Source organism: Salmo salar, chromosome 05 (assembly GCF_965601325.2).
Source record: "Salmo salar chromosome 05, fSalSal1, whole genome shotgun sequence".
NCBI lineage: Eukaryota > Metazoa > Chordata > Actinopteri > Salmoniformes > Salmonidae > Salmo > Salmo salar.
Window position 1 is genome coordinate 10,254,583 of NC_138295.1, and position 27,451 is coordinate 10,282,033.

At 42.4% G+C, this 27,451-nt stretch overlaps 3 protein-coding genes across 8 annotated transcripts; all 3 read left to right on the plus strand.

The window, feature by feature from the left end:
- Positions 1–2,929: 2,929 nt before the first annotated feature.
- On the plus strand, positions 2,930–7,081 carry LOC106604233 (growth/differentiation factor 9). Of its 2 annotated transcripts, none has more exons than XM_014198699.3 (3): positions 2,930–3,512; positions 4,705–4,937; positions 5,136–7,081. In XM_014198699.3, exons 1-3 carry the CDS (start codon positions 3,170–3,172, stop codon positions 5,871–5,873), a joined length of 1,314 nt encoding a protein of 437 aa, XP_014054174.1. In that variant the 5' UTR covers positions 2,930–3,169; the 3' UTR covers positions 5,874–7,081. The 2 variants fall into 2 exon arrangements, with proteins under 2 accessions (XP_014054174.1, XP_014054172.1); XM_014198697.3 differs by having other exon boundaries at positions 2,932–3,536; positions 5,136–7,080.
- A 2,090-nt stretch (positions 7,082–9,171) lies between these two features.
- On the plus strand, positions 9,172–12,588 carry LOC106604229 (cytochrome b-c1 complex subunit 8). Of its 2 annotated transcripts, none has more exons than XM_014198691.1 (3): positions 9,172–9,263; positions 11,020–11,191; positions 12,411–12,588. In XM_014198691.1, exons 2-3 carry the CDS (start codon positions 11,038–11,040, stop codon positions 12,503–12,505), a joined length of 249 nt encoding a protein of 82 aa, XP_014054166.1. In that variant the 5' UTR covers positions 9,172–9,263; positions 11,020–11,037; the 3' UTR covers positions 12,506–12,588. The 2 variants fall into 2 exon arrangements, with proteins under 2 accessions (XP_014054166.1, XP_014054167.1); XM_014198692.3 differs by having other exon boundaries at positions 9,260–9,451.
- Positions 12,589–13,967: 1,379 nt separating this feature from the next.
- On the plus strand, positions 13,968–27,431 carry LOC106604228 (heat shock 70 kDa protein 4). Of its 4 annotated transcripts, none has more exons than XM_082975027.1 (19): positions 13,968–14,413; positions 15,028–15,085; positions 15,493–15,633; positions 15,884–16,006; positions 16,173–16,272; positions 16,403–16,536; positions 17,081–17,325; positions 18,591–18,676; positions 18,803–18,954; positions 19,216–19,322; positions 19,456–19,589; positions 19,894–20,078; positions 20,313–20,405; positions 20,674–20,829; positions 21,026–21,151; positions 21,659–21,766; positions 23,052–23,171; positions 25,705–25,866; positions 26,459–27,431. In XM_082975027.1, exons 1-19 carry the CDS (start codon positions 14,307–14,309, stop codon positions 26,666–26,668), a joined length of 2,547 nt encoding a protein of 848 aa, XP_082831153.1. In that variant the 5' UTR covers positions 13,968–14,306; the 3' UTR covers positions 26,669–27,431. The 4 variants fall into 4 exon arrangements, with proteins under 4 accessions (XP_082831153.1, XP_082831151.1, XP_082831152.1 ...); XM_082975025.1 differs by having other exon boundaries at positions 13,970–14,413; positions 20,301–20,405; XM_082975026.1 differs by having other exon boundaries at positions 13,973–14,413; positions 18,591–18,667; positions 20,301–20,405.
- The last annotated feature ends 20 nt before the right edge of the window (positions 27,432–27,451 follow it).

Below are 27,451 nucleotides of genomic sequence, written 5' to 3' on the forward strand. Positions count from 1 at the left end.
ACAGACAGACAGACAGACAGACAGACAGACAGACAGACAGACAGACAGACAGACAGACAGACAGACAGACAGACAGACAGACAGACAGACAGACAGACAGACAGACAGACAGACAGACAGACAGACAGACAGACAGACATTTCAAAACATTTCAATTCAAAACACTCTACAACACCGTTCAAATTGACACAAACGCAGAACAACACCAAATTCATGAGAAGTTGAATGGATTAGAAAAAGCTTTAAAGGACAATCAAAATCCATTGGACTCCCCAATTACTGACCAGGAGCTCTATAAGAAACTTCAGGCTCTCAAATTTAAAAAAGCATGCGGACCTGATGGTATCCTAAATGAGATGCTCAAACTCACTAGCGCAAAATTTCAATTGGCTATATTAATACTGTTTAATTTGATCCTGAGTGTAGGCTATTTCCCTTACATCTGGAATCAAGGACTCATAACCCCAATCTTTAAGAACGGAGACAAATTTGACCCTAACAATTACAGAGGCATTTGTGTGAACAGTAACCTGGGGAAGCTTTTCTGTAGTATCATCAATGTAAGAGTTCTAAACTTCCTTAATAAGCACAATGTCTTGAGGTAAAAGCCAAATTGGATTTATAGCAAAACATCGCACAACTGATCATATTTACACCCTACACACCCTGATAGATAAACATATCCACCAAAATAATACCAAAATATACGCTTGCTTTATCGACTTCCAAAAAGTATTTCATTCTATTTGGCATACAGGACTGTTCTACAAAGTTATTGAAAGTGGTGTAGGGGGTAAAACATATGACATAATTAAATCAATGTATACTGGCAATACGTGCAGCATTAAAATTTGTAAGAAAATAACAGAATTCTTTAACCAGGGGCGGGGCCTTCGTCAGGGTTGTAATCTGAGCCCTGCACTCTTCAATATTTACATTAACGAATTGGCCACTATTCTAGAAAAATCCTCAGCCCCTGGTGTTAGTCTCCACAATTCAGAAGTTAAATGCCTACTCTTCGCAGATGACCTATGCCTGCTGTCACACAGCACATGGCCTACAGCAGAGCCTGGACCTGCTAGAGCAGTACTGCCAGACCTGGGCCCTGGCAGTAAACCCCAAAAAGACTAAAATAATGATTTTCCAGAGAAGATCCAGATCTCAGGGAATTAGACCAAAGTTCTCAATTGGTACAAAATATATAGAGTACTGTTCACACTACAATTACTTAGGTTTAAAAATAAGCTCAACTGGACACCTTAATGAGGCAGTGAATGAACTGAGAGAGAAGGCACGCAGGGCATTCTACGCCATTAAAAAGCAAATTCAAATTGAAATAGCTATTAAAATTTGGCTAAAACTAATTGAATATGTCATTGAACCAATTGCACTTTATGGCAGCGAGGTGTTGGGTCCACTTGCAAAACAAGATTTCATCAAATGGGACAAACACCCCATTGAAACCCTACATGCAGAGTTCTGTAAGATTCTCCTACGTGTCCAGAGGAAAACTACAAACAATGCATGCAGGGCAGAATTAGGTCAATATCCACTAATAAAAAATCAAAAAAGAGAAATTAAGTTTTGGAAACATCTAAAATACAGTGACCCCTCTCATATCATTACCAAGCCCTGCAATGCCAAGAGCTGAGCAAAGAAAAGAGTCCCCTCATCCAGCTGGTCCTGGGGCTGAGTTCACAAACCTGTTCTACTAACACACTGAAGCCTCAGGACCAGAACATCCAATCAATCAGAATAAACCAAATTACAACACAGTCAAAACAAAACTACATTGCTTATTGGGAAACACAAGCACAAAGCAAAATGCAGTGCTATCTGGCCCTAAATCGACAGTACACCGTGGCTAAATATTTGACCATGGTTACTGATCAAAACCTTAGAAAAACCTTGACAAAGTACAGTCTCAGTGAGCACAGCCTTGCCATTGAGAAGGGTAGACACAGGAAAACCTGGCTCCCTGTAGTTAAAGGCGGTGCAACCACTGCACAACAGCAGAACCTGAGACGGAGCTGCATTTCCTGACAAAATGTCAAAAATATAAAACAATTAGAGAGTGTCATTTCCCCAAATTTGAAACCCTTATTCAAGGTTTCAAAGACCTCTCTGATGAGGATAGGCTACCCGTCCTGTTAGGGGAAGACACAGAGAGCTGTGGGCTGGCAGCGCACTACATTGCTGCATGCCATAAGTTGAGGGACAGTGTCTGACAGACCAATCAACCTGCACATGTCCTCTACTGTATGCTTATTGTTATTGTTGAATGTATGGTTATTTTGACCCTTGGTTATTGTTGTTACTGTTGTCCCGTTGACAATTTTGATTCTCATTTTTATTTATTTTTATATTGTAAATATCCAAAATAAGCGTTTGGCAATATGTATATTGTTACGTCATGCCAATAAAGCAAATTGAATGGAAAATTGAGAGAGAGAGAGAGAGAGAGAGAGAGAGAGAGAGCCAGAGAGAGAGAGAGCCAGAGAGAGAGAGAGAGAGAGAGAGAGAGAGAGAGAGGTTTGAGTATCAGCACAAGCCCACCCTGACACAATCGGCCTTCTGATGTAAGCTGATTTTTGTAGTCACTGTTAATGTTTACTGCATTTATGACTTGGTTCATTGCAAAGATGATGCTCACTTGTAATCAGCTCATCAGTCCTTCTACTATACACCGACAGTTGAAGTTGATCCTTGGGAACGTTTCATATTTATACATATTCTGTGTAGATGACAAAATAACCATTACCTTCTTCCAAGCCCCCTTACATTTCCCTTCTGGGTTTTGACAGGCCTGAGTTGATTCGTCTTCTTCTTCGGTGGTGTTTACCGGCGGTTGGCATCCAAAGTTATGGTGCATTACCGCTACCTACTGTACTGGAGTGTGGGCCAGAGACAGGGAACTAAATCATACCGTTGCTCTTACAAAATATAACAAAATATTTGAGACTGTACCTAATAACGTTCTACTCAATATACTCTTTAAACTAATTTCCTGTATCCCCTTCTCATCCTATGTCTTTCCGTCTGATACTGCCCACACTGTAGGATACATGCTTCCCCTGGGGTGATTGCGCACACCTGTTCACCTGCAGTGAGATGTGTGTCGGTTTATTGACCTGAGGGAGTTGTCCAAGTTCTGACGGACTGATTTACAATGGAGACTCCTCTCCACTTGACTATTGTTCTTAATTACCGGACCTCTATTTTACTACTCCTCTTGATCGGCGGCTTTTCACTTGGATCGTCCCCGACCACGTCAAATCTAGCTGACGACTTTGGCGATTTTACTTTGTACCAACATGGCAATATCTTGTCACCCCTTCTGAAGGCGCTGACAGCACAGGGACTTCCATGGCAAGACACGACCCCAAGAATGAGACCTGATTCGAGATATGTTCGATACATGAAAAGACTGTACAGGATGTCTTCGAGACATGAGAGGAGTTTGGAAGGGAACAACCACCAGTACAACACAGTTCGACTTATAACCCCGCGGGGTGAGTGCCTGGAGCAAAGCAAAGGTGGGCTCTGAATTTTGGGTGAAACTTAATTTACATGGAAATACAATGGCGTGAGTGAGGTCTATTTTACATAGGGACACTAGTTTAAAACTGAGTGTACAAAATATTAGGAACACCTGCTCTTTCCATGAGACTGACCAGGTGAATCCAGGTGAAAGTTATTATCCCTTATTGATGTCACTTGTTAATTTCACATCAGTCAGTATAGGTGAAGGACAGAAGACTGGTTAAAGGATTTTTAAGCCTTGAGACAGTTGAGCCATGGATTGTGTATTCCATCAGGGCTGACTAGCGTTTTCGAGACCCTAGGCAAGGTTTGTGCATGTGCCCGGAAAGTTTTCTGCCATGTTTGCATCAAGTTTAGATAGTTAAGCCAGCTAACTAACAATCTGAAAATTGTTAGCTGAGCAATTTGAGTGACTGACAAAATAAACGAAAAATTGCTGATTCACAACCAAGTTTCTAACTTGCATCTTGTTTATTCTACTATAGTAACTCTCAACAGGAAGTTGAGACCCCACTGAGTAAATAAAAATATTATTTTTTTTGGTGGGGGGGTCGATGCCCCTAGCAGCCTGGGGTCCTAAGCGACTGCTTATGCCAGGAGCTGGGCCTGTGTGCCATTCAGAGGGTGAATGAGTAAAACAGAATATTTCAGTTCCTTTGAACAGGGTATGGTAGTAGGTGCCAGGCACACCGGTTTGAATGTGTCAGGAACTGCAATGCTGCTGGGTTTTTCACACTCAACAGTTTCCTGTGTGTATCAAGAATGGTCCACCACCCAAAGGACATGCAGCCAACTTGACACAACTGTGTGACAGCATAGGAGTCAACATGGGCCAGCATTCGTGTGGAACACCTTGTAGAGTCCATGCCCTGATGAATTGAGGCTGTTCTCAGGGAGAAAGGGGGTGCAACTCAATATTATATTCCTAATGTTTTGTGTACTCAGTGTATTTGATGTAGCCTAGTTTTTAGGACTGAGCAAATAAACATAAAGTGCTGACTTATTCCGACACATTTGGCCCCCCATGCATTAGCATCTGGGTCTGGTCTGCTTAGTTTATTGACTGTATATGAACCAGAAAAAATAAGCAAGTGAGGTGTCTCGCTTCCTCTTCAATCTCTGGTTCTTCTCATAGGCCTTCATTTCCGATGTTTCCTACAGAGTTCTTCATGCAAAACCTCTCCTACAATCTGGACCGTGTCAGAGCCAAGGAGCAGCTCCTGAAGTCTGTCCTGCTGTACTCCTTCGACCAAGAGCAGGCCACGTCCATGACTACCCAATGTTACCTAGATGTGAAAGAGCAGGATGCCCAGGATCAGTGTCTTCTCTGCCCCAGCAGCCATCACTCATTCAACTTCCTGTTCCACACGAACCACAGGAGGAAGTGGGTTGAGGTGATTGTTGATTTAGTGCAATATAATTCAATGCAAACAACTATTTATTTCCTTAGGGAAATTGTTTTAAGCATAAAAATGGCTTTATTTGATAATTTAAAAGCACAATTCAACCACCTATGTGGATACACTGCATTTACAATCACAGAGGATGTTAAACCACAATAATGTTAACCTATTTTCATTGTGGCGCTCAAGGTGGACATCACGACGTTCCTCCGACCTCTCATCCAGTCCCACAAGAAGGACATCCATTTGCTGATCAACCTGACGTGTGTGGAGGGCAGAGGCAGGGAGGCTAAGGCTGGAGGAGAGGAGAGGTGCGGTAGGGGCCCTGTCGAGCTCCACCTAAGGTCTCCGTCCTTGCTCCTGTACCTCAATGACACCAGCGAGCTGGCACACCAAAGATGGCTGCCCACCAGGTCACAAGGTCATCCGAGGTCAGCCAATGAGATGGACACCTTTGAGAGCCTGGCGGAGTTCAAGCCGGTGCGAAGGCTCAGCCGGAGCAAGAGGAGGAGACAGAGGAGAGACTCTCCAGATCTATTGACGAACAACGCACGAGGCAAAACGAGCCAGAAGACCATCCTCCCGGACCTCCTCCCGACTTCTGACTTCCCTACGAGCGACTGTGCCTTGTACGACTTCAGAGTGAGCTTCAGTGAGCTCAAACTGAGCCATTGGATCATTTTCCCCCACAGGTACAACCCCAGGTACTGTAAAGGCACCTGTCCCAGGGCTGTGGGGTTCATCTACGGCTCCCCCAGACACACTTTCTTCCAGAACATGATCTACCACATACTGGACTCCTCTGTGCCACGGCCTTCGTGTGTTCCCTTGGAGTACATCCCCCTGAGTGTTTTAACCCTTGAAGGTGACTCCATTGCCTACAAGGAGTTAGATGAAATGATCGCTACGAGGTGCACATGCCGCTAAAGGCCCACCTCCAGGGTCAGGCTCAATTCCATTTGAACTTGGTGTAAAACTGAACAATCTCAACTGTTATTCCAATTGTTCTCAATGCTTTTCAATGTAAAAAAATCCTCTCGCTCGGGCTGATCCTTCGCTCTGGAAATTGACTGAATTGAAATGGAATTGACCCCTACCTCACTGCCTGATGTTGTTTTACCAGCCTCAACACTTTGACTGTTAACCTACCGTCTGCATCAACTGCCGCTAGACTTATTCCATCCTCCTCAAGCTCTTGACTTTTTAGCAACTTTTGTGACTTTTTCACAATCGCCTATTGTAACATCCTGGTCTGGTGACTTCATGTCAAGTCATCAGTGTCTTTGTCAAAACATCAGTGCATGGAGTTCCATTTTATCTAGAACAGATGCATTTACTTGCCAAAAAAGTATTTTTATCTAAATAGAAAATATGGCATTGATTTCCTTTGTTTACTTGTTTATGTGACGTGATAGGCAGGAATGTTGTGAAGATGTCTTATCCCTCCACTTTGTTTACGTGACGTGATAGGCAGGAATGTTGTGAAGATGTCTTATCCCTCCACTTTGTTTACATGTTTATGTGACGTGATAGGCAGGAATGTTGTGAAGATGTCTTATCCCTCCACTTTGTTTGTTTTGTTTGTGTTTTTGCGTTGCGTTGACACATAAGAACATGGATTCATTTTTAAGTTATTATTTTTGTTAATTTATTTTGGGTGTTCTGCCATCTTTAGTCTCTTCTTTCACACTAACTGGTACATTTTAAGTACATCTGTTCTGGACAAAATATTTAAAAAAAGTGGTCCTATATACTCGTATCCAACATTTTCACGTTTCATTTTATTCCTGGGGATTGCAGACTGTTGTTTCGCGGACAACCTCTCTTTTCGTACGGTCCAGAATGTAAGTTATCTTTTATAGACAACTTGATTTTTGTGTGTATTTATTACCCTGGGTCATGAAATGACTGCATACCTAATATATTGACGAATTTAACTAAAATGCATGTCGTCTATTTATGCAAATGAAATGTACTGTACGGTCTTGTTCGGATAACTGATTATCACAAAAAAGAATAAATGAATAATTAGCTAAATATTTTCTTGAAAAAAAAATAAAGAGCATGCACAGATCCCTGATTATTTATTCAATATGATTGTAAATGGTTGTTTGTTCTGACATAAATACACATGACTGCTGAGACACACACCATTGTGTAGCGTAAAGTTTGTGCGTCTGCAATCATGTCAGAATTTACTCCTGTACTAGATGGAGAGTTTACACACTGCTTGACAAAGATTTATCAGCTTGGTTTTCTACCTTTTTTTTGGGATCAGAAGTGCCATGCCCACAGGGGCATGTGTCCCCTCAGATTGGTCTGACTGCACTTGAAGAAACTTTCAAAGTTCTTGGCATTTTCCAGATTGACTGACCTTCATGTCTTAAAGTTATGATGGACTGTTGTTTCTCTTTGCTTATTTGAGCGGTTCCTGCCATAGTATGGACTTGGTCTTTTACCAAATAGGGCTATCTTCTGTATACCCCCCTACCTTGTCACAACACAACTGATTGGCTCAAATGCTTTAAGAAGAAAATAAATTCCACAAATTAACTTTTAACAAGGCACACCTGTTAATTGAAACGCATCCCAGGTGACTACCTCATGAAGCTGGTTGAGAGAATGCCTAAAGTGTGCAAAGCTGTCATCAAGGCAAAGGGTGGCTACTTTGAAAAATCTTAAATATAAAAATATATTTTGATTTAACACTTTTTTGGTTACTATGTGATTCCATATGTGTTATTTCATAGTTGTGATGTCTTCACTATTATTCTACAATGTAGAAAATAGTAAAAAATAAAGAAAAACCTTTGAATGAGTAGGTGTTCTGAAACTTTTGACCGGTACTGTAGATGATGAGCACCTTAGTCAGAAAATCCCAGGAGTGGTCAGTGCACGTCACCTAACCCGTATGGTAATTAAATTTTTTATTTTTATTTAACCAGGTAGGACAGTTGAGAACAAGCTCTCATTTACAACTGCGACCTGGCCAAGATAAAGTAAAGCAGTGTGACACAACATAGTTACACATGGAATAAACAAATGTACAGTCAATAACACAATAGAAGAAGAAAAAAAAGAGTCTATATACAGTGTGTGAAATGGCGTGAGGAGGTAAGGCAATAAATAGGCCATAGTAGCAAAGTAATTACAACTTAGCAAATTAACACTGGAGTGATAGATGAGCAGATGGTGATGTGCAAGTAGAAATACTGGTGCGCAAAAGAGCAGAAAAGTAAATAAAAACAATATGGGGATGAGGTAGGTGGATTGGGTGGGCTATTTACAGATGAGCTATGTACAGCTGCAGCGATCGGTTAGCTGCTCAGATAGCTGATGTTTAAAGTTAGTGAGGGAAATATAAGTCTCCAGCTTCAGCTATTTTTGCAATTCGTTCCAGTCATTGGTAGCAGAGAACTGGAAGGAAAGGCGGCCAAAGTAGATGTTGGCTTTGGGGATGACCAGTGAGATATACCTGCTGGAGGAGAAAAGGCTGTCGATATTATGTGAAGCTTGGATATGTGAGGTATGCTGTGAGAGCATTTGTCCAAACCATTACAGTGTGGGAATTGTAAAGGATATGATCACGTGTCAAATGTTTGCAAACAGGAGAAGTATGATACTGAAGAATCTGTCAATGAAAATACTATGGACTTCCTTGAGTGCCCTGTTAGGGTAATGGAGGTCGAGGTGTCAAGGATCAGGGCTGCCAGCAGATCTCCTATGTGGAGGTGGTTAAGAGAGTCGAAGGGGCAAGAGCCAACAGTGTTGAAGATATGGCGGTGGATGCATTGCAACCAGTTGATAGTATTTTAAGTCAATCGGTGATCTGGATACACTCGTGATGAAAGTGGATTTTGTGGCATTTATAGCTTCAGTGATTAATTGTACAGCATAAGTGTCTAAGAAGTCAAAGAAGCTGGATATATCTGCAGCCGAGAAGTTTTGGGGGCTGCAAGACTTCACGGCAGAAGCACTACAAGGACTTTGTCGCTAGGAAATGTCCCGCCCTCACAGGAGGCTTCTAAGCCTGTGTTATGATCTGATTAAAATTAGTTTTTTTTTACAGAAAAGCAGGTTGATTTTATTTGGTTAATTTCTTTTTTTTTGGTAGTTAGTATGATACTTTATTTTTACTCAAATGTTTTCCCATTTTTGGGATCCTTATTATCAACCCGCACAGTAGTTGGCGGAATGCACATATAACTGTTGCGAACGCCGTTATACCATAGAAGAAGAAGAACGGAAGTTACGTAAAGGCTTACTTCTGCTGGAAGTCATAAATAGCTATTAATCTGGGTCTTGAGAAGCAGTACGGTAAGAGATACTGAAAGTTCAAGGTTTTGTGGTTAATGTCACTATTTTAGTAACCTGTATACGTGTCATATCAGTGTATCTCTTGGGGATTTTACGAAGTAAGAGTGTCGTGTCATTAGACGCATTTTAAATCTTGGCGTGAATGTCAAGCAAGGTCTTCACGTTAGCTACTGTCTAGCTTGTTGCAGGTTGGTCCCGTTTGCCCTCACTTTTGTGCAATCTATTTTTCTAGGTAACTAGTTAGCGAGGTTGTATCGTCTTCATATTTTCTATTATCTGTCAGACACGAGTTTACGTGTTGTAATGTCACTGGCGAAATGACAGAACATCAACACCAAACATTAGATGACAACTTTTTTTTGTTAGCACTCCTTCAATCTTCTCAGTGTAACAGTTGGAATAATGGGACAATGCAACACCATTTCTCATCATTGGATTGAGGTAAACTTTCAGAGCCATATCTCGCGCCTGTCTGACCCCAGTGCAGCTGTAAGTAAGTGAAGGATGGTAATATATTCTGACTATTATTGTGGAAGACTGGCTGGTTGTCATTTCTTAAGAGGAAGAAATGCACATTTGCCTGGCAACCCAAACTCCTTGCTCTGGGCCAAACGCTATGCCCACGGACATTAGTTTCTACTCCTCAATGAATCGGACTACCTCCCTGACGATTTTCTAGAACGCAAACAGTCGAACTGTTCTGATTTTGTTCCAGAAACCGATGGATTGGGCCAGAGCCAGAACACGTGGTTAAAACGGCTTCTTGAAAATTTGCCAGTTGACTTTAAAACGGATTGGTTAGCGAGGATCCAATCGTTGATGACTTTGTTTTTGTAAAACATCTCACATTTTTTTTACTTACCACAAACTAGGACTGACCCCATTTAGTCGATTGTTTGGTCAATAGGTGGTTCGTCAATGAGATTACTTTAGTTGAGCAGTAGCAAAAAAAAAAAAATCATGGTATACAAGACACCTGTCCATTGTGGAGGCCGTGGGGATGGAACAGTCCATCAGTTTAAGACATGTGGTAATGAAATTGTATATGGTTATTACGTAAGAACAATGGTGTAACACTAATAAAAAATAATATTTTATAACAAATGTGCTTTCTCCCGTGTTGGATAGTGTTCCCTGTCCGTGGTTCTGAAACGTATCAGAGCGCTGTTGAATTGGTGCCTTTTCCCAGACCATGTTGCGATGTGCAAAGTTAACCAGCATATTTGTGTTGAACAATTCAGTGCAGGTAGCAGCAGAATGAGATGAGAACAGCCCTTGCCTTCTTGTCAAAGAAAAGTGAGGAGAGAGGAAAACCCCAACTTAATTCTATAATCAACAACCTTAAAAAGACAGTGACTGTGTGACTGACTAGCACCTGTTCTCTCTCTCTCCCTGCTGCAGTGATCACCACAGAACATCGGTGTTCATAATTTTTTTTTACAGTGCCGCAATTCTGAGCCCGGCCCAGCACGATCAAATCAATTGCTGATCGGACTCCCTCTAATCATTTGTCTTAATTAATTAATCAAGCTTAAAGCATCAGACAAGCTCAGTGCATATAGTTGATTTGATTAAAACATATAGGATGTGTCAATGTATGGAGAAATGCACAGATTTTTTTGGGGGGGGACTAATCAATTGTTCCAACGAATGTGACTTTTGGTGGACCAGTATTGTTAGTTGTGTGACGACTGCATTGCAACATCTAAACTACTGTACCCTTTTCCTCATCGATACTCCTACCTTGTCATTTCAGATAGTCTCTCTAGACACCATGGGTCGCCACTTTGGAGATTTGGCCAAGATCAGGCATGTGATCACCTACAGTCTATCCCCCTTCGAGCAGAGGGCTTTCCCCAACTACTTCTCTAAAGGAATCCCCAATGTCTGGAGACGATTCACATCATCCGTCTTCAAAGTTGCTCCCCGTAAGTACTCCTAGAGTTTGGATGTTGGTTTCTGTCAGGAACCAGGATATTGTTAGTTATCAAACATCTCCAAGCAAATTCTGGATTTATTTCTGCTGTAGTCTTGATAAGTACAAAAAAATAATAATAAATGTATGAAATGTATGCATTCACTACTGTAAGTTGCTCTGGATAAGAGTGTCTGCTAAATGCTAAGTAAATATGGCCTCATAGCCCAATATTAGACCACTGATTCATTAATTAATAAGACTAGGTCTAAGGGCAGTCCATAGCAATAACGTGTGAGATGAGTCATGTTCCAATGACTACCTGGTAGCAGCATGTCCGGTGTCTCAAGCTACATCCATAATCAGTTCTCCGGTTGGAGAATCACCATGTGCATCGCTGGGCAATGAACAAAAAAACGATTAAATCCAGTTTAGATGCCACCCCCCCCTCCCCAAATCAAAACCAAACATGGATTCCATGTTGTATTCTCACTTTGCATGCGCACCGGTCTGTTTCACACCTGTTTGTCTTAATCAGCCTCACCATATGGGCACCATGCTGCCTCAGACAGGAAGTAGATGAAACATGTTCACGCAAGCCAGAACAAAACATTGGCATCCATATTAGGTTTTGATTTGAGGAGGAGGAGGGGTAGCATCAACTGATTTAATAGTTTCTTGTTCACTGCCCGGTGACGCAAACTCTGATTCTCCAATCAGAACAGTTCTACTGATTTTTATGGATGTGGCTTGGGACCTGGGACACACGCTGGGAGCAGGTAGTCATTGTACCATGCCTCATCTCACATGTTGTGACTGGAATAAACCTTATATTAATGAGAGGTGTGATATTGTCTGTGTCCCATGTAGGTAATGACCAGATGTGGCTACTCAGGCTTCTACACACCTATTCAGCTACAACTAAGAATCTTCCCATTGTGTAGTCTGTTTGCTGTAGTTGGATAGATGTGTAGAACGCTTTTAGACTACTTTTATGTTTCCTAAAGCAATGTCGATTGCGACTTAGTCTATGAGAGTGGTGCTCTGAGGCACACTGTAAAGACCTCTTTTGATACAATTTCTGTCTGCCCATGTTAATCACTAACATAATCTTTGGATGTTTTTAAATGGCCTAACTCTACATGCATTGCTTCTTGTATCTTTCAGTGTATGCCTCCCAAGCCACATCCCTGTTTTCAGTCGCTAACCGGTCTTCTGTTCTTCTTTTCCAGCAATGATCTGCATGTACCTGACATACACCTGGGGCAACCATGTCCACTCAGAAGGAAAGAGGAAGGTTGCTGCCGACTACGAGAATGAAGAGTGAAACCTTAAATCTTGCTGCTCTCTGTCTATTCCTGTTTAAACCTTCACTGTATGTTTTGTCAATAAAGACAATATTTATCTGAATGTTTTTCCTATAAATTTGATACCACCTCACCTGGATATTTGGAATGAATGGTTTGCCATCTTTCGTGTGAGGGGACACTGCAGAGAGATGTATAAATAAGAATGACCTGTCAATTGTCACTTAGTGTGAAGTTACAATGCAATATAACACAGCAATAAGGTTACTGCCCAATGCAATTTTACACAGGCTAACAGGTCTGTATAAAATACAGTATCGTATACTGTCTATACGGCAGGTAGCCTAGTGGTTAAAGCGTTGGGCCAGTAACGGAAAGGTTGCTGGATTGAATCCCGAAATCTGTTCTTCTGGCCCTGAACAAGGCAGTTAACTCACTTTCCCCTGTTAGGCTGTCATTGTAAATAAGAGTTTGTTCTTAACTGACTTGCCATTTAAAAAATGTTAAATGTAAAAAGTAGTGGGCAGTCAGCCTACAACACCATAAAAACCTTTCTCTTAAGAGAATTTTAATATCAAGCAAGAAACAAAAGTTAAATGTCATGGTTCTAGACTACGATAACACCTTTCAAGAATGATCATTGAGTATTTCCTGAGTTAAATTTACCATAAAAATAATCAATTCAATACATTTTGTACCTTTGAATAATTTGTCACAAAAGGTTCCAGAACGGTCCATAGAATTAATCCATATGTGGACACCCATTCATATTAGTGGAGTTGGCTATTTCAGCCCGTTGCTGACAGGTATATAAAGTCACGCGCACAACCATGCAAACTATAGACAAACATTGACAGTAGAATGGCCTTACTGAAAGATGCTAGGAGAACACTACCTGCCTGAATGCATAGTGCCAACTGTAAAGTTTGGAGGAGGAATAAAGGTCTGGGGCTGTTTTTTCATGGTTCAGGCTAGGCCCCTTAGTTTCAGTGAAGGGAAATCTTAACTATACAGCATACAATGACATTCTAGACGATTCTGTGCTTTCAGCTTTGTGGCAACAGTTTGGGGAAGGCCCTTTCCTGTTTCAGCATGACAATTCCCCAGTGCACAAAGCGAGGTCCTTACAGAATTGGTTTGTTGAGATTGATGTGGAAGAACTTGAATGGCTTTCACAGAGCCCTGACTTCAACCCCATCGAACACCTTTGGGATGAATTGGAATGCTGACTGTGAGCCAGGCCTAATCGCCCAACATCAGTGCCCGACCTCACTAATGCTCTTGTGGCTGAATGGAAGCAAGTCCCTGCAGCAATGTTCCAACATCTAATGGAAAACCTTCCCAGAAGAGTGGAGGCTGTTATAGCAGCAGAGTGGAGGACCAACTCCATATTAATGCCCAAGAGTTTGGAATGAGATGATCGACGAGCAGGTGTCCACATACTTTTGGTCATGTAGTCTAGAATGAACATGCTGTTCCTGTGCTGGTCTCTGTAGACATCCGCGTTGCCTCCAACAATTTTCAAATGCTTCGGCCCTCGGGTCTGGTTTTCGAGACCTGTGCAATCATCATCATGGGACTTTTATACTGAAATCTATCATGTTGAGATGTAGAAGCTTGTTCGAAGGCATCAACAATTTGCCGGCAAGTAGCGCACTCAGTTGCATCTTCATGGAACTAGGGTGGGGATAATGAATTAAACCAGAACGTACATTGATACATTCCGTTTGCGGTCTGGTCTGTCATATTTAGGAGTTAACTGTAAGCCTACTTTGTGCTTTTCCATAGTATTATCTGTTTATTAAGTAACATTTTGCGAAGATGTCTGTGGTAGGATTCGACGTCGGCTTCCTGAACTGCTATGTTGCGGTAGCCCGAGCCGGAGGAATAGAAACTGTAGCCAATGAATACAGCGATCGGTGTACACCGTAAGTGACATTTTATATTTGTGTGGTTTATATGGTGTGAATTGTAATTTTCAACATGTTTGCCTCTAAAGTGATTGTGAAACTAGAGGGATTGGGACACATTTTGTGGCCTTGGCAGCAAGACCGACAAGCCAGCCGGCTAACATTAGCCTAGCCGAGCAGCGGTGCAACACAACACGTGAATGTTATTGCTAGCAAGAGAGATCAACCCATGACTTGTTAAAACGAGCCATCGTTGTACTCTGTTAGCTATTTTACCAATTAAACGTTACGGCATTTGACTTGTGATACCTTAACTTACATTCCCCACGTAACATCTTGAGTGTTTTCGAAAACAATGGGGGGGTTCATTGTTGTCCCCCTTTTTCAAGGGGTTCATTTTTTAATGAAGTATGAATGGACGCATGACTGGGAGGAGGCCTGCGATCTCTCGACAGCAATGGACTTGTTCATAGGAATCATTTGTTTGCTGCTCTGTATTTCTAGCCAGCTAATAAAACGCATTTAGATGGGCAATTTTAATACTACTGTGTTATCTTAGCTAGCGCTGTTATCATATTACGGAAAGCCCTGTGAAAACTGACAAGCATTTCACTGATGTGTCATTCTTTCAGAGCATGTGTGTCATTTGGACCACGGAATCGATCTATTGGTGCAGCTGCAAAAAGCCAGGTATGTTTTAATAGGGGACGCCCTCTCCTTAATTATTTATTTAACTGGTGACACATTGGGGCTATGCATCTTCTAGCAAGTTCTATGGCTTTCTGCTTATGCATAGAACTAGGGATTTCATAACCAGGCCAATATTTGATTACCTGATGGAACTATTAAAAACAGAAGAGAATCATTATGCATTCACGTTCTCAAAGAACCCCAAATAAAACCATGGGGTCAATTTTGCCAGTCTTTTATATCTAAAGTATTTGATTGGGGATTTAAGCTACTATATCATAATTTCTGATTTCTCCTGCTTCATTAGGTATCACATCATTAAGTTACTTTTTAATGTGAGATAATTATTTATTTTGTGTAATGCAGCATCATAATGCAGCATCATTTCCCTGCTAATCCCAAATCAGGTTGTCACAAACTGCAAGAACACAGTCCAGGGGTTCAAGAGATTTCATGGCCGGGCGTTTTCTGATCCGTACATCCAGCGTTTGAAATCCAGCCTGGTTTACGACTTAGCGCAGATGCCTTCGGGCACCACTGGCATCAAGGTAAGGAGAGATAAGTGACGATTAGTTCTCCTTAAAAAGGTGGGGAATACATGAGTAGAACTAATGGAGAGATGAGTGCCAGATGGATTACTCATCATCCTTGTCTAATCTGTAATCAATATAGATATTGGTTGTCTATCCGTCTGTCTTTGCCGTATAATATTTCCATGTGTTATTCTGTATTCTACTCTACCTGTGCGAACCCCAAAAGCAATCATTTACAATGACAACTGGTGTCTGTGTCCTTTAGGTGATGTACATGGAGGAGGAGAAGGTGTTCAGCATTGAGCAGGTCACTGCCATGCTTCTGACCAAGATGAAAGAGACAGCTGAGCATGCACTGAAGAAACCCGTGGCTGACTGCGTTGTCTCTGTGAGTATCAATCTGCAGCGTGCTAGTATGCACTGGGTGCTACACTTTACTAGAAGGACCAGGAATTTGGTCACATGTTAAACTGAGTTTGGACAGTTAGACTAAAAGACCGGATATGGAGTTTCTAGGCCTGCTGGCTAATGACAGCCTGTATCATCTTCCCCAGGTCCCCTGCTACTACACGGACGCCGAGAGGAGATCAGTGGTGGACGCAGCACAGATCGCTGGACTCAACTGCCTGAGGCTCATGAATGAGACAACTGCAGGTATAGAGAGAGCTGTGTTGACCCCTAACAGAGTTACTGTAGCTATTTAACTCACCCACATCGTATTATTTGATATTAAGGTGATTTGCTCTTTCATAATGAAGAATGATTATACATATCTTCCATCCAGTGGCGTTGGCGTATGGAATCTACAAGCAGGACCTCCCTGCTCCAGAGGAGAAGCCCAGGATTGTGGTGTTTGTAGACATTGGACACTCTGGATACCAGACCTCTGTCTGTGCCTTCAACAAGGGCAAGCTGAAGGTAGGTGTCTTTAATCAGGAGACCTCTGTCTGTGCCTTCAACAAGGGCAAGCTGAAGGTAGGTGTCTTTAATCAGGAGACCTCTGTCTGTGCCTTCAACAAGGGCAAGCTGAAGGTAGGTGTCTTTAATCAGGAGACCTCTGTCTGTGCCTTCAACAAGGGCAAGCTGAAGGTAGGTGTCTTTAATCAGGAGACCTCTGTCTGTGCCTTCAACAAGGGCAAGCTGAAGGTAGGTGTCTTTAATCAGGAGACCTCTGTCTGTGCCTTCAACAAGGGCAAGCTGAAGGTAGGTGTCTTTAATCAGGAGACAGAGGAGGCTATGGGGGTCATGCTGATTCTACAAAATAACAGTTTTTACTGGAAACCAAAATGTCCACAAAGAATTTACAGACAACTTCAATAACCTTTTGGCTATTAAACAAAACAAAAGCTCTAGTGCCTAGAGTTGTTCTGGCCAGGTCACATGGGCTCAGGAAAAACTCCCGGCCCATATAATTAGTTTTTGCTCATATTCATGTTTTTTAATACCATTTTCTTTTCCTCAGGTTCTTGCGACGGCCTGCGACCCGGAGCTGGGCGGGAAGGACTTTGACGAGATGCTGGTGAGACACTTCTGTGAGGAGTTTGGGAAGAAGTACAAGCTGGACGTGAAGACCAAGCCCAGGGCTCTGGTCAGGCTCTACCAGGAGTGTGAGAAACTCAAGAAGCTGATGAGCGCTAACTCCTCAGACCTGCCCCTCAACATCGAGTGCTTTATGAATGACATTGACGTCTCTGGAAAACTCAACAGGTATAGTGTTTTGTAGTCTATGAGATCGTTATCTCAACTGAACACCTCAGAATGCATGGCTGTGGTCCTTGATATAAACAGGTCTTACATGATCTATAAGATGAGCCATTATTTTGGTCTGTGATGCAATGACTACATGACAAAGTTATGCTGAACAAAAATATAAATGCAACATGAAACAATTTCAAAGAGTTTACTGACTTACAGTTCATAAGGAAATCAGTGAATTGAAATAAATTCATTAGGCCCTAATCAATGCATTTCACATGACTGGGAATACAGATATGCGTCTGTTGGTCACAGATACCTTAAAAGAAATGGGTCTCGGGATCTCGTCACGGTATTTTTGTGCATGCAAATTGCTATCGATAAAATACAATTGTGTTCATTGTCCGTAGCATATGCCTGTCCATACCATAACCCCACCGCCACCATGGGGCACTCTGTTCACCACGTTGACATCAGCAAACCGCTCGCCCACATGACGCCATACACATGGTCTGCTGTTGTGAGGCCGGTTGGTTGTACTGCCAAATTCTCTAAAACCACGTTGGAGGAGGCTTATGGTAGAGATATGAACATTCAATTCTCTGGCAACAGCTCTGGTGGACATTCCTGCAGTCAGCATGCCAATTGAATGCTCCCTCAAAACTTGAGACATCTGTGGCGTTGTGTTGTGTGACAAAACTGCACATTTTAGTGGCCTTTTATTGTCCCCAGCACAAGGTGCACCTGTGTAATGATCATGCTCTTTAATCAGCTTCTTGATATGCCACACATGTCAGGTGGATGGATTATCTTGGCAAAGGAGAAATGCGCACTAACAGGGATGTAAACCAATTTGTGCACAACATTTGAGCGTATGGACAATTTCATGGATCTTTTACTTGTTGCGTTTTATTTTGTTCAATGTAGTTATTATATTGTAAGTATAGTGACACCTTAGAACGCATGGTGGTCCTTGAAATCTGGTAGTTTTATCAGAGAAATTGCATGTTGATGATGCATACATATGTAGCATCTTATTTGACCAGTTTCTCACAGCAGGAAAATAATCTTGCAGCAACATTTGTAATTAATTGACATTTTTGCAGGGATTGATAGATTTTTATTTAGGGGAAATCAAGTGTGACATTTTTAGGTGGAAATGATAAACTCTTTAGGAGCCTTTTTAAACCTTTAATACACTACACCTTTGCATTTCCTGCTGTGCAAGAAGTTGTGATCAAATTAAGGTCCTACATCTGCATCTGTATTTTCTCTAGGGTTCAGTTTGAGGAGATGTGTGCTGACGTTCTGGGCAGAGTGGAGGCACCACTACACAACCTGATGGAGCAAGCCAGTGAGTATCGTAGGTTTGCATATAGCATAACATTGAGCATCATCTGTGTAGGCATTTAGTATTGTCTTTATAGTTTTGAGTTATGTCAGTGACTGTCAGTTCTGATTGGTGTCTTCCTGGTTCCTGTCCAATCAGAACTGAAGAAGGAGGACATCTATGCGGTGGAAATAGTGGGCGGGGCATCCCGTATCCCGTCTGTCAAAGAGAGGATTGGCAGATTCTTTGGGAAGGAGCTGAGCACCACCCTGAATGCTGATGAGGCCGTGGCCAGAGGATGTGCCCTGCAGGTCTGATGATCTCTCTGTTTCCCCCCTCCTGACCTTAAAATGACCTTTTGGACATCCAGGATTTGCTTGCACAGCAAATTAGAAAAGGAACGTTAGCCTCCAAACGCTTCTGCTACTATACTATGTAGTAATGATCGGGATTCCAACGTTTATCATTCTTAGCAGTAGGACCTAATTCATTGTGGTAGATTTATACTGGAGTATGGTGATGGAATAATGGTTTGCCTCCCTGCTAAGAATATCCCCTGTCTGCCTCCTCAGTGTGCAATCCTGTCCCCTGCTTTCAAAGTGCGTGAGTTCTCCATCACAGATGCAGTTGCTTACCCAATCTCTCTGAAATGGAACTCTGCTGCAGAGGAAGGCTTGAGGTAAACTACTATATATATATATATATAGTTATATATGGATTTATTATCACCTTGATTTTATAGATGTTTTGTTGTCCGTTGTAGTTATTTTAGTGCTAATAAACTAGACTGTTATGCGTGTTGTTCATTGTAGCGATTGCGAGGTATTCCCAAAGAACCATGCTGCACCCTTCTCCAAAGTGTTGACTTTCTACCGGAGGGAGCCGTTCTCTCTGGAAGCGTACTACAACACCCCCAAAGAGCTGCCGTACCCCGATCCCACCATAGGTATGTACACAGCGTGGACTCCACAATGAACCGTTTCTGTCTGCCAACAGTATCGTCTATAGAAACAGTCAGTGACGCTTCCTAGCAGCAGTGGCCTGTTGACTACAGTTTGCAACAGTTTGCAATATGAAGATTTTTGTATACATTTTTGTTGTTGTTTATAACTGTTTTTGTCAAGTGTCTGTAATGTAAGTTTCCCCCTAAAGGGGCCAATAAATTATAGCCCAGTTTGTCATCAGTATTTCCTGTGAAATGTACCGGCTATGTGCCATTACCACCTTATTTCCTGTGTCCTCTCCTATAGGTCAGTTTGTGATCCAGAAGGTGGTTCCCCAGGCGTCTGGGGAGAGCTCTAAGGTCAAGGTGAAGGTGAGGGTCAACATCCACGGCATCTTCAGCGTCTCCTCAGCCTCGCTGGTGGAGGTCCAGCAGACCGAGGAAGGAGAGGAGCCCATGGACACAGAACAGCAGGCAACACCAGAGGAAGAGGTCATTATTAACAACCATATTCATTCACTACACAGACAATTAACTTTCCAAACCAGAGTCCAATGAAAGGTAGTCCTACAAATGCGCTATTAAACCATACAACCTGAGGAAGAGGGGCTTCAGTTAGGTACACTACTATATTTTGATGGCATTGCTATCTGGAAGTCTCTGTATCATTGGGCAGAGATGTGGTGTTAATGAAGTGACCTGCGCTCTCTGCAGGGCAACATACAGACTGACCAGGACGAGACAAAGGCCCAAGGAGATGGACAGAAAGAGACAGAAGAGGAGGAGGAAAAGACACCGCCAGAGAATGAGGAGATGGAGGTAATATTGAATATGACACATTTGACCTCTATGATCGTAACGTTTATGGTAGAATTCTGCACTTTCTGTCCTGGAGGACTGCGGTTTGTACAGACTTAGACAAAAGCAAGTAGCCTGGTCCCAGATCAGTTTGTGTTGTCTTGCCAATGACCAGCTGATCAGACAGAACAAACCCATCTCAGAGCAGGCTGAAAAACGCTCACCAGGAGTGAAGAGCACTACTTTCTGGATATTTAGTCTTAATGATGCTGTTTCCCTCTCTCCCTAGACCTCTCCAGAGGAGAGTAAGGCAGAGAAGAAGTCTGACCAGCCTCCCCAGGCCAAGAAGCCCAAAGTTAAGACAAAAGTCTTGGAGCTTCCCGTTGAGAACAGCCCTCAGTGGCAGCTGGCCATCGACATGCTCAACCTCTTTGTAGAAAATGAGGTAATTCAATCTGACATCTCTGGAATGTTTTTTGTTCAGCTGTTGTGTTTCTTCCTACTGCTATCCTCTCTATCTTTGGTTTCTGTCTGTTCTGTATTGTATTCATCTGGCTGTATTTTATATCTTTCTCTGTTTTGAGTAGTGCTTAAAGAGTGTTCTGTGGTAACTTGAAGTGGTTGTTTGTCTGTTTCCACAGGGGAATATGATCATGCAGGACAAGCTGGAGAAGGAGAGGAACGACGCTAAGAATTACGTGGAGGAGTATGTGTACGACATGAGGGACAAACTACACGGCAGGCTGGAGAAATTCGTCAGTGAAGCTGTGAGCGCTGTGGCTTTTTCTGTCACTTTCTGTGGTACTTTCAATTCTGTCTGACATTAGCTGCCCATGAAACACCCAACAGGTTTCTTAAAGGGATACTTTGGGATTTTGTCAATGAAGCCCTGTAACTACTTCCCTACAGTCAGATGAACTCATGGAAGTAGATACATGGCTTCTTTGCCAAAATCCTGAAGTATCCCATTAGCAACAAGGTAGACAGTATTATAAAGTCCTTTATATCAGAATTGTATTCTCTGTAATATGTTTAAAAGTCATCCATTGCTTACTGTATGTTAATGACAGTATGTTGAATTTGATTGTTGTAGGATGGTATACCCTGTCCTTAACTTAATGTTAATGCCTGTGTTTTGACTGTGGTGTAGGATGGGATACCATATCTTTAACTGAATGTTAATGCCTGTGTTTTGACTGTGGTGTAGGATGGGATACCCTGTCCTTAACTGAATGTTAATGCCTGTGTTTTGGCTGTGTTTTTGACTGGTGTAGGATCGGGATATCCTGTCATTACAACTGGAGGACACAGAGAACTGGCTGTATGAAGACGGAGAGGACCAACCTAAACAACAGTACATCGACAAACTGGCTGAGCTGAAGGTAAAGCTTAGTGTTATACACTGTCACTATGGTACAGTTTCCCAGACCCTAACAGGTCCCAGGTAATGCTTTCAGTTTTATGCATTGTTTGAAGCTCAGTGTTAAATTAAAATCTCCCTACCATCATATCTACCAGTATGACACCGACGTCGATGATAAATCAACTTGATTGGAGGTACACAACACACTCCCTTGCCTCTCGCCATAAGCCGTCCGGCCGTTACCAAGAACCACATACCGGATTTTTTGCAGGGTCGTTAGCAATTAAGTTTTCAGAGTATTTTCTGCGCCTACCTAGCTCAAATCCTAGACGTCGGATTAAAACGGGCGACAGGTAGCCTAGTGGTTAGAGTGTTGGACTAGTAACCGGAAGGTTGCAAGATCGAATCCCCGAACTGACAAGGTATAAAATCTGTCGTTCTGCCCCTGAACAAGGCAGTTAACCCACTGTTCCTAGGCTGTCATTGAAAATAAGAATTTGTTGTTAACTGACTTGCCTCGTTAAAAAAACGAGACTATAGCGTCCGTAAAGTGACCATTGGACTTAAAATAATGTCGGATTGACTAAGTTTGATGGTGCAACAGTTTATTACATAATGTATCTCTCTCACGTGAACATTTCCGTCCATTAATAACCAACGATGTGCTACCTTTTTTTGTAGCATTTCTGACAATGCTAACATTTTCTATCTAACGGGTTGAGCAACTCTGTTGCTCAGCAACAACACAGCTGTTGCTGCCTGCAACAGGCTGCCAGTCATAAGAAGTGGCTAAGAACAAAACTAGGCTACTGTAGATGGCTAGTTATATGGTGGTATTCAAGCTGAGGTTAATTAATAAATGCTAGGCAGCTAGCTAACGTTACCTAGTCTGTTTTTAGAATGTTTGAATGCTAAGCAACCGGCAAACACATTGTTTGAAGTGCAGTAGACCAACATAGCTGCTGTAGTAGGTCAAATCTGTGTGCTGGAAAACCTTGGTAGAGCATGGGTGGAGTAGGCATTGTGCTCATGTGAAATGTCCTTTTTTTCGGCTTCAGACCAATGCCTAGTTCTCACACAAAATGTTAGTTTTTAGTTTTTAATTGTCATTATGAGTTAAAGTCCTGCCAAGTCAATTGTGTGTTCTGCAAATTTCTTTTACATTTTGACAATCAGATGAAAGTAGCATCACCAAAGTTTGAAAAAGGAGTTTAATTGCTATGAAAATGACTAGTTTCCTCCTCATTCTAGTTCAAATGGGTTGGATTATCTAGTGTTTCTGACGTGTTGTCTGCTGTCTCCAGAAACTGGGCCAGCCTATCCAGGAGAGGTACATGGAGTCTGAGGAAAGACCCAGAGCCTTCGATGACATGGGGAAACAGATCCAGATGTACATGAAGGTCGTTGAAGCTTATAAAACCAAGGTACCGCTGCCCTTATAAACCCAAGGTACCGCTGCCCCAGAGTTATAGATGTAATGATACATTGGACTCATAATGCTCCACAGAAATACAACAATCATTCTAAACCCTTGTAAATATCAGAAGTTGACAATGGTTGCATTTCAGGAATGACCAAATGTGTATTGTATTATGCTACTAAAAGGACGTAATATACATTATTATTTTGGGGCGGTAGGTAGCCTAGTGGTTAGAGCGTTGGGCCAGTAACTTAAAGGTTGCTAGATTGAATCCCTGAGCTGACAAGGTAAAAATCTGTCGTTCTGCCCCTGAACAAGGCAGTTAACCCACTGTTCCTAGGCCGTCATTGTAAATAACAATTTGTTCTTAACTGACTTGCCTAGTTAAATGTACAAAAAAGATTATTACTACACAGTTTGCTACAATGGACTACATCTTTATTATTTGTGTACCCCAGGAGGAGCAAGTATGACTGTCGTAGATATGTAGTATAGTACTGTCATTAATACTAGAATACACCATTGTCTTACGTCAGATGGCGTCCCTCACTGCAGGCAGGATCGACTCGCTATCTGATATAAGACAATGAGAATACACAAGAACAGTTCTGTTAAAATGCAGTCCAGTTCACCAACCTCATCCTATTGTTACTTCCTACCAGATATCTTCATATTCCAGGGTAACACGTTTTACATATTCACAGCAATTCTAAACCATTGCAGATATCAGAAGCCGTATATGCAGTATGTAACTGCATTTCAGAACCAACCTAATATGTCTTTAATATGTATGCTACAAAAGACTACGTCTCTATTCTTTGCTTGGGGTTTGAATTCACAACGTCTTTGGTTTCAGGAGGCCGATATCAGAAGTTGTCTTTAGTTGTATTTCAGGATGTCTTATGTATTATGTACAGTGCATTTAAAAAGTATTCAGACACTTTGACTTTTTTCCACATTTTATGTTACAGCCTTATTCTAAAATGGTTTCAATAAATAAAAATCCTCATTAATCTACAAACAATACCCCATAATGACAAAGCAAAAACAGATGAAATTATTTTTTTTGCAAATGTATTAAAAATATAAAAAAAACATACCTTATTTACATAAGTATTCAGACCCTTTGCTATGAGACTCAAAATTGAGCTCAGGTGCATCCAGTTTCCATTGATCATCCTTGATGTTTCTACAACAATTGGAGTCCACCTGTGGTAAATTCAATTGATTGGACATGATTTGGAAATGCACACACCTGTCTATATAAGGTCCCACAGTTGTCAGAGCAAAAACCAAGCCATGAGGTGGAAGGAATTGTCTGTAGAGCTCCGAGACAGGATTGTACCGAGGCACATTTAGGGAAGGGGACCAAAAAACGTCTATAGCTTTGAAGGTCCCCAAGAACACAGTGGCCTCCGTCATTCTTAAATGGAAGAAGTTTGGAACCACCAAGACTCTTCCTAGAGCTGGCTGCCCGGCCAAACTGAGCAATTGGGGGAGAAGGGCCTTAGTCGGGAAGTGACCAAGAACCTGATGGTCACTCTGACAGAGCTCCAGAGTTCCTCTGTGGTGATGGTTGTCCTTCTGGAAGGTTCTCCCATCTCTGCCGCACTCCACCTATCGGGCCTTTATGGTAGAGTGGCCAGACTGAAGCCACTCCTCAGTAAAAGGCACATGACGGCCTGCTTGGAGTTTGCCAAAAGGCACCAAAAACCATGAGAAACAAGATTCTCTGGTCTGATGAATCCAAGATTGAACTCTTTGGTCTGAATGCCAAGCGTCAAATCTGGAGGAAACCTGGCACCATCCGTACGGTGAAGCATGGTGGTGGCAGCATGCTGTGGGGATGTTTTTCAGCGGCAGGGACTGGGAGACTAGTCAGGATCGAGGGAAAGATAAACGGAGAAAAGTACAGAGATCCTTGATGAAAACCTGCTCCAGAGCGCTCAGGACCTCAGACTGGGGAGAAGGTTCACCCTCCCACAGGACCATGACCCTAAGCACACAGCCAAGATAAAGCAGGAGTGGCCTCGGGAACAAGTCTCTGAATGTCCTTGAGTGGCCCAGCCAGAGCCCTGATTGGAACACAATCAAACATTTCTGCAGAGACCTGAATATAGCTGTGCAGCGACGCTCCCCATCCAACCTGACAGAGCTTGAGAGGATCTACAGAGAAAATGGGAGAAACTCCCCAAATACAGGTGTGCCAAACTTGTAGCGTCATACCCAAGAAGACTCGAGGCTGTAATCGCTGCCAAAGGTGCTTCAACAAAGTACTGAGTAAAGGGTCTGAGTACTTATGTAAATGTGATTTCCATATTTTATTTTTAAAATGTATACATTTGCAAAAATGTCTTCACCTGTTTTTGCTTTGTCATTATGGGATATTGCGTGTAAATTGATGAGGGAAAAACAATTGAATCCATTTTAGAATAAGGCTGTAACGTAACAAAATGTGGAAAAAGTCAAATGGTCTGAATACTTTCCAAATGCACTGTATATTAGACTGTTTCTTTGCTTGTCGTTCCATCCCCCAGGAGGAGCAGTATGACCATCTGGACCAGGAAGAGATCAACAAGGTGGATAAGATGGTGAATGAAGCCATGATCTGGCTGAACAGCAAGATGAACCAGCAGAGTAAACTGAGCTTGACTGTGGAGCCTGCTGTTAGAGTCAGAGCGATACAAGACAAGACTAAGGTGGGACTAACTACTGTACTGCTGACTAACTACTGTACTGCTGACTAACTACTGTACTGCTGACTAACCTTACGCTGCTACCTGCTGGCTAACTGCAGTACCGCTGGCTAACTGCAGTACCGCTGGCTAACTGCAGTACCGCTGGCTAACTGCAGTACCGCTGGCTAACTGCAGTACCGCTGGCTAACTGCAGTACCGCTGGCTAACTGCAGTACCGCTGGCTAACTGCAGTACCGCTGGCTAACTGCAGTACCGCTGGCTAACTGCTAATACTGTTAGTCAGAGAGATACAGGTTAGAATAGATACAGTACTAATTGTTAGATATTTTTTGATATTCTAACAAAAATATCAACTTGCGGTTATTGCTTATGAATTCAACATTGGTGTGTTATGAGGTCCTTATGTAGGGATCCTTCTAGTGAAGTGTTACCCAACCTTGCAACCAAGCTACAATATACTGTCTATTGCCTTTTGATCATGAATATCATTCTACTACTCTAATAATGCATGCCAGCATTCTGCTTATCCAACTTAACATTGCTTGCACAGTTATTTGTCATTTTCACTCTTCCCACTATTTCCTCTCAATAGGAGCTGTACTCTTCCTGCAACCCCATCGTGACCAAGCCCAAGCCCAAGGTGGAGCTGCCTAAAGACAACAAGGCAGGGGAGCAGAATGGACCAGTCAACGGCCAGGAGAAAGCCCCAGCCGAGGGCACCGAGAAGGGGACCGGCGACAGCACAGGCAACCCCCCCTCCACGGAATCCACGGAACCTAGACCTGACATGGACCTTGACTAAGCACCCAGACGGCAACCAGTGTCTCATCTCCCAGGGGCTGTGTGTTCATCTGAAAAGTGTCTCCTTCCATGTTTCCTTGTCGCCTTCCCCTTTCAGACCTGATAGGACTGGATAGATGAGTTCAACTAAAGCATTATGGGGGGAAAAAACTAACTCTACCTGAATGGTCTACCAAAAGGCATGCTGGGTATATTAACTACAGTACTGTAGCACATTGCTCATGCCTTATCTATCTTGTCAGATATGTTGAGATAGGGAAGGAATCAACCTAGGCAGCAAGGGAAGGAGACAAGGTGATGGGATTGAGACGCAGCCCAGAGCTACTAATGGAGTGTCAACTATTTTGGCTTTGTTTGAAATGGCTCCCTATTTACTATATAGTGCACTACGTTTGACCAGTACCCATATGGCCCTGGTCAAAAGTAGTGCACTATATAGGGAATAGGGGGCCATTTGGCCCTGGTCAAAAGTAGTGCACTGTATAGGGAATAGGGTGCCATTTGAGATGTTACCGTTCACTCCACATGTCAATGCAGGCGTCATACTGTAATTTCGGCACATTTACCCCTAGTACCTGATGAAGATGATGGTGTATTTCTGCTGCCAATAGCATGCCCATTCTTTTACTGCTGATATAAAATGTAAAAAAGCCAACTGCAATAAGCCTGTTACGATGAGCGCTGTATGATGGTATTTCTGTTGTGTGCTCGAACTGTTCCGGGTCATTGTCGCAATTTGGTTTTAATAAAGTTATTGAAAATTGCTTCCCGTAGCCCTTATTTG